Below are 7,780 nucleotides of genomic sequence, written 5' to 3'. Positions count from 1 at the left end.
ATACTAAATGAAGTTGAAATTAGACAAACTTCTATACCAAACAACCATCTCTTTTGCACACTCCCATATATGTCTAAAATTTACATGAAAAATTCAATTCCAAATGAAAAAAAAAAAGTGTTTTCCTTTCTCTTTTCCCCTTCTCTCTTTTTTTTTTTAATAAAATAAATGAATAGAAAATAGCCCACATAAAATGGACCCTCTCCCCCCTCTCCCCCCAACCCACCCAAAAAAAAAGAGATTAAAATGCATTACAAAAAAACCTACGAAAATCCAACACTACTCCTATGGTTTCTCTCCAAAAATCCTTCCAACACCACCTTCTTCTTGTACTCCTCCGAGTTTAGATCAACATCTCCGGCGACACCGCCAACTTTTCCGGCGATAACCACTTCGTTTTCCGTTCGAAACCGATGGAGAAAATAAAACCATGCACACGTACAAACAATGGCACAAACCTTGCCCCAAAACAACATTATCAATAGAGTTACCATTAGAATTGACATCCCAATAATTGAGTCAAAATTGTCATGACTCGATACGTGTTCTCGTCGTTGACTTGACTTCTCATCGTTGACTTTTCCGATGGCAGCTGCCGCCACCGGTTTCTTCCACTTTGGTGGCGGAAGAGATTTTGAGTGGGAAAATTTGATCTCATGTTTGTCTTTTGTTGGATCGTTTATTATAAGGTGGTTTAAATTATGAGTACTAGAAATAGTAACACTTCTTGAAAGTTCATTTCGACACGTTGAATTGTCACGCACGTTATCTAATAATTGATCCAAGCTTTTGTTGTTTTTGTGGATGATGTCCTTTGTTTTATGGTCCTTTGTCTGAAAAAAAAAAGAGCTAAAAAAGTTAATTATTCATTTAAATAAATATACGGCAAGAAGGAAATTTTTTTTTTAAAAAAAAAGGTTTGGGGGTGGGGGGATACCTTGTAATTTTAATTTGTTTAAAAAGTATAATTAAACAGAATTCCAACTTCATAAATTCAAATAAAATGAAAAATATTTGAAATAAATTAGGGTAAATAAATTAGGGTAAAATTGAAGCATAATTAATTATTTTTTCTATTATTTTATTTTTATTGATGAAGTATAGTTACATTTTATAACTGTATAAATTATACTTACGACTTAAATAAATAAGAAATGTAAAACTAGCGTTAATGAGCTCGTGCTATCAATAACTAGAATGATCATAAACGTCGAATTAATTTTGGCCATTTAGTGTCAAAGTTTTTCATTTCAATAATTTAAACCAAACAAGCACTAAAAATAAAGAGAAGAAAGCATGCAAATAAATTCATCCAAAAGAGAAAGAAATCAAAGATTTCCTATATTTCGCATAGAATTTTTTTCTAAATTCTAAACAACAACAACAACTATACAGTAAAATTCCACACGTGGAATCTGCGGAGGGACGACTGTTTCCGAAAGACCCTCGGCTCAGTAAAATCATAAAAGAAGTCGGATAAAGATAAAAAAATTCAAAGTTAACCAAATAACGAAAAGAAATTGTGAATTTGTTACCTAGAAAGTAGAAACTCCACATAGATAGTGTAAATATAATTTCTTTCACTTTTGTACCACCTACTTTTGTATGGTTTAGAAGATTTATTAAATGGAGTAAGTTAATTACCTTCACCAACAGGTCGTTTGGTACGAAAGATGATAGAATAATAAAAATATATGATTATTTTATTTTATAATAAAATAATTAATTTTATAGAATATCTCAATCCATGATATAACTTTCCCCTTTACCAAGCAATCCCTAATAATATAATATAATTTTGAACTCATTTCTTCCTTTTTATATAGTATGGTTTCTTCAACATTATAGAATATTTAATTAAATAACAAAGAATACATGGTCAAATTTTGTGTTGGAATGAATAAATCTTATTTAATTTTAACTAGAGATTTCAAGTTTTAATTTTGTGAATGGAAAAAATTAAAGGAGGGGACCACAATATTGAATTTATGAGAGTTTTGAATTTTGAAAAAGACAAGTTTATTGAGTTTGAAAAATTATTTTTATGTATTAAATAATTTCTTAACACAAATACAAGTTTTGATCAAAATAAACTCATAGCTTTCTCTTTTGCTTTTATTCTTGATCTCAATAAATTTGATGTTGTACAAATTTAAATTAATTAAACTAGTAAACTTTGAATACTGAATGATTATATTGACAATCTCACAAAAAAATATGCAATCAATGAGTAATATACATCACCACCAAAAGTTGTGCGTAGAGTGATTTGAGCTCTGATTATGAAATTATTTTTAATAAAAAAACGCTTTTTATTTAAAGTAAAATTTTTCAATACCAATTTAGATCACTTAAGTCCAAAACGAACATAAAAATTAAAAATCAAAAAAATAAGTACTACTTATAATATAAAATTTAGTAGTACTAATATTTACTTACCTTTTTTGTATCCTTCTCTTGTATATTTGTTTTACTTTGACCCTTAATCGCCGGCGCTGGAGTTACATCGCCGGCGATCGCCGGAGTTTTAACCTTCTCCGACTTCACCACATGAATTTCTCTACTACTCCGGTTATCGAACTTATCGGAAATGTCCACCGGAATAGTTTTCGCCGCCGACGAATGCTTCCGTACAATTTTAGAAAAAGATAACATTTTTGACTTATTTTTTTTCTTGACTGATTTATTAACAGATAATAATTCTTTTTCAATAATTGAAAATCCAAAACAACCCAGAAAATATGATTTTCTGGGTTTTTTGATCTTTTTTGGGCTATCAAATTCCATTTTTGCTATGGAAAATGAAGAAAAAAAGTTTAGGCATGGAGAGGGGTATTTTAGGAAGAAAAAAAAGAGAAAGAGAGGATTTTTGGAATTGTAGTCTTTTGGGTGAGTAGTTGAAGTAGTTGGCAAATTTTCAAAAAGGAAACTAGTGTTAATTTATACTTCTAGATGGTGCTTAGTCAAAATGGAATATTTGTTTATCTATATAATATATAAATATGATTTTTAACCTGAATTCAATGGATAATTATAATTTTTAATTTTATTAATGTACAAATAAATACTTTAATTATCTAAAATTTGAATAACTAGATATATTCGTCCTAAATGATAATTTTGTGTCTTGTGGCGTCCTATTTGTATTATGTCGTGTATGATATGTGAGTCTATCTGTTTAATTTTATACAAGTTTAATTATCTATTTATGCACACCCAAAATTAAAGAGCATAGATGTAAGATGTTGACTGAATTCAAATTAAAGGACATATTTGTGTATTATGTCATTTATATATGAACGAAAACTTTGAAATTTTCATGTCAATTTCTAACCCTTTTTTTCCACTCATGTTTATTATCTGCGTCGAAGCCTGATAAAATTTAAATTTATATATTGCAAAACTTATTTCTAAAGGGCAATATTTTTAACCAGAGTTTTTCCGTTCTCATCCGCTTGAATTCAAAAATTTTCTAATTAAAGGTGCCTACCTACGATTCATATTGATATCAATTTCTAATAATTTAATTCTAACTTTCTATGAATATCTTTTTTCTTTTTAGTTTGTGTAAAAAAAAATATATGGTATGTTTTAGTATTTAGTGATGGACTCTCTAATGCCAAAACAATAAAAATTGATAGCTAATTTTATGTAGCAATGAATTGTTAGAAAATTTTGTAAGGTACATGCTATTTTATTGATAGATTAACAATGAATTTTATAGTAAAATTTTACTTTTTTAGGGGCGTATACTTTCTTCTTCTTTTTTAATTTTTTTTTTTTAGCTATTTGTATCATTGAAGGAGAGTGACACTTTTGATCTTTCAATTAGTGATAAATTTTTACTGTGATTTTTATGATATATGATTCTATGTATTTAATTTTAATTAATTAAAATGTATTTTGATTTTTTATATAGAAAATATGTTATATTTACAATCTTTAGAAGCATATGAATTGGAGATGTGGAAGATACATTGGTCGAAGCTTCTTGAAAGAAGTTTTCATTTCTCCAAGAACTTCACGGACACTATCAATATCTGAGTGAGGAGTCGTAATTGATTGGAAAGTGGCTTTCTTCACTTTAGGAGCCACCGCAATCCATTTTGATAATCCAAACCAAGATAGATATATCCTGACCAAATAATCACCATGATCAGACTTTGCCCTTACGTGTTTTCGTAATACCGCAGGTATGATCTTGGGAATTCCACATCGGGTCAATGAAACTGGAACAGACATGGTGTCATTCTTAGAACAACACCCAGCGTAATAAGGCTGAAGGAAAACTGTACACTGTTTTAAATACACTAGTATATCGAGAATTAAATGATTAAATGGTTAGCATTTCTGAAATTTTGTGAATATCATAAGCAAAAACATTAAAAAATATATTTTAACTAATTGAAGATTAATATATTCAGTCAAATATCATAAGAATTAAACTTAGAAATCAAAAGTGATTTACAGATCTTTATGACTTATTTAAATCAAGTTTCAAAAAGTCTCTTTCTTTTTAAAATTCACAACGACATGGTGGGATTTTTTTTTATTTTGGCAAGTTATTTTTCTAACTATTAGAAAAAATTTTACCATTAAGAATTATTATTTATTATTGCAATTTTTTAAAAATTATTATTTAAAGTTTGATATAAAAAGATATATGTTCTTGCAAATTACCTTAATATGATACTCTATTATATAAATTTTTTATACCCCCCAAAAAAAGTAAACTATACATCTAAAGCTAGAGCTTCCTCTCTTCTTGGTGTGTTTGGTAGGGAGGAATATATATATATATATATATATATATATATATATATATATATATATATTATTTTTAATGATCAAAATATTTTGAAAAATAATTCTTAAAAAATTGGAAAAAATAACTTCTTCAAATAGAAAAATAAATAAATTTCATAAACGTTATTCCGCGATTATTATTTTGTCCCACTCCTAACCCAACCCCCAATTCTCACCACCCACCATCACCTTCCTTACCCTTTATCTTCTATAGTCTATCCACTCATGTTTTTTTTTCTATATATATATATATATATATATATATAGAAATACTGAAATAATATTTTTTATTTACTTATTAAATATATTTTAAAAATAAATAAGAATTTTTTTTATGTGGAAAAGATTTTCTTACACCCTTGATTTACTTGTGACTCTCTCTGTCTTTTTTTGGTTGTTGATTACTAACTGACTTTATTCTACTTTAGCCATAATAATAACAATAATAATTGGTAAAGTGACATCAACCAAATCTAAATCAGCATCATAATACATACAATATATATAAAATACAATGCATTTGGCTTTTACGTCTTAGTTTTGTTAATTGCATGTTGCTTCTAAAAGATATTAATGTTGTTTTATTGCCTTTTACCCCCATCATGTACTAATTTGTTTCTATGTACTTTCTTGTTAAGCAAGTTCATTGAAATCAACGACATTTGGGAGGGAGGGGGGGGGGGGGTATTTGGAAAATTGAATAGTTTCGATTTATAGTCATTACGTGAAAAGAACTGTACAATCTCGACTCTCCCTTATTCATTTCCCAGGCCAAAAGAGAATATATATGTGATACAATATTAAAATAAGGAAATTAAATATCTCCTTAATATGCTATCAAATATATAAAGAATTATATGGCAATTATTTCCCTACAAATATGCTATCAAATATATAAAGAATTATATGGTAATTATTTCCTTATAAATATGCTACCAAATATTATACTGCAATATTACGATCCTCCAAAATGATGGCTTTAATTTTAATTTTAATTTTTTTTGGAAGGGGGGTCTAATTATATTGTGACTACGAAGTTTTTGATAATTAGCAAGGTGGAATTAAAGAGGATCTCCACTCATTACATTTATTTAGTGTTTGCAATTTTTTAGTAGGAGTTATGTTTTCTCTAGTGCTTTTCTTTTAAATAAAAGCATATGTTCTTTCGAAATCTCTTTCAATTCACTTATCCAGTAACCTCCTCAATTAAGAAGAATAAGATATCCTCAATTATGATAAATGCAACCTTTCATGAATGTCTTAATTGGACTTTATATCGATCTAGATGACAATACAACTTTTCTTCCTCGTGAAGGAGTAGACCTTAACTCTATTAGAACAAAACAACAAAGGAGACAAAATGAAAAAAAGAAAGAGACAAAGGCGGTCTTCTTTGAAGTTGTTGTTGGTTCGAGGGTAGAGTACATTACTAAAAGTCTTCGAGACTTTCAATCAATTTTTCTTTTAGGTAGTTGTTCAATCGTTAGATCACGCCAATACAACTCCCTGTAATTTTTGTTATCGAGATATTTTTTTTCATTGTTCCTAGAATTCTTTTGAGGGATATACTTCCATGTTGCGAATACTCAAATCTGAACTGAAGCTTCTTCTTTTCTGGTGTTGTTGTGCATTGTGTGATAGGGGGAGTCACTCTTATAATAAAACATAATCACTAAATATATATTAGTATTTGATTATAAATTCAAGTATTATTATATATTAAGTTATTCCATAAACTTCAAACCGTGAATCCGTCTTTATCCTCCAACACACCCCATAGGCCCCCTCCTACTTTCCTACTCTATACCCCTACTTCCATCGTGTTTAATGAAATATTTTTTTTACTATCAAACAATAAAAAATAAATGAAAAAATTATATGTTCTTTCGTAACGAACACACCCTAAAGGTAAATTAATTATTCCGCTAACAAGAAGTTCTAGAAAGCGTTAGCAGTCAATTTATGCAATTGCATTTTTTATCGAAAGTCATATTTTTTATCTTTAATAGTCTCTATTTAGTATTCAATTCTTATACAACTAGTGGTCCTCATTTTTATCTCACAAATAATTACAACCCCATGATAGCAACTTTGCCCTTCGTTTTACATGGATTATTTTTTATTTTATTTCTTAGTTTTGATCTTCTTTCAAAAACATGGAGAATTAATTTCAATTTTTTTGAAGAACCTGAAGAAATAGAATTTAGGAGCTATTCAAGTTTACCAAAAACTTGAATAAATGTGAAAGTTTTGAGAGAGAAAAAAAGGTATTTTTTTTTGCGAAAAATATCAAAAAAACACAACTATAGTATATATACTTTAAAGAATTTTTGGCCAAAATTTTTTCACCTTATTTCCCTTTCAAATGGAATAAGGGTAGGCGTAACAGGAGGCGAAGTTAAGATTTTGAATTATGCATTATAATTCTAGAAAAATTTATATAATTTATTGAGTTCTGAAAAAATGTTTGAATCAATACTATCATATTTTGTGGAACTCATAAACAACCGTATAGCTCTAACCCTTATTGGAGATTTGAGTCACATGAAAGGTAAATTGGATAAAAATAAAAATAAAAATGTAAAAAGAAAGGTTTTGAAAATCAAACCCAAGAAAGTTCCTAACTTGATGTAAAAACTTAGCTTAAAGTTTGACCATACCACTCCCACATGAAAAAGATGTCTACTAAGTAATATAGTAAGGAGAGTAGAAAAACAAATTAAAAGATTTTAGGAGCACAACCTAGGAGATTTCATATTTCAAAATAAACTAAATTAATGCTTTCTTTAAGAGAAAAATATATTAATGTATAGGAGTAAGGTTATTTTGGCGGCGGAGTTAGAAATTTGATAAAAAATGACAATTTATTTTTTCTCAATTATATTAAGAATATGTAAAATTAAAATATACAGTCATATAACTAACATTTTAGTCTCTATGTCCCATATAATTTTTCAATAAAAGGCATGCATCA

The 7,780-nt window shown here is 28.0% G+C and overlaps 1 protein-coding gene across 1 annotated transcript; it reads right to left on the bottom strand.

The window, feature by feature from the left end:
- LOC129870407 (uncharacterized protein At5g23160-like) lies at positions 1 to 2,905 on the bottom strand. The gene is made up of 2 exons (XM_055945189.1): positions 2,440 to 2,905; positions 1 to 833 (listed from the first exon to the last, which is right to left on the bottom strand). The coding sequence occupies exons 1-2, from the start codon at positions 2,785 to 2,787 to the stop codon at positions 264 to 266; spliced, it is 918 nt and encodes a 305-aa protein (XP_055801164.1). The 5' UTR covers positions 2,788 to 2,905; the 3' UTR covers positions 1 to 263.
- Between the last annotated feature and the right edge of the window lie 4,875 nt (positions 2,906 to 7,780).

The sequence above is a fragment of the Solanum dulcamara genome, chromosome 10, assembly GCF_947179165.1.
Source record: "Solanum dulcamara chromosome 10, daSolDulc1.2, whole genome shotgun sequence".
In the NCBI taxonomy this organism is placed as follows: Eukaryota; Viridiplantae; Streptophyta; class Magnoliopsida; order Solanales; family Solanaceae; genus Solanum; species Solanum dulcamara.
The sequence above is the reverse complement of the archived record's forward strand: the minus strand, read 5'-3'. Positions and strand labels throughout refer to the sequence as shown.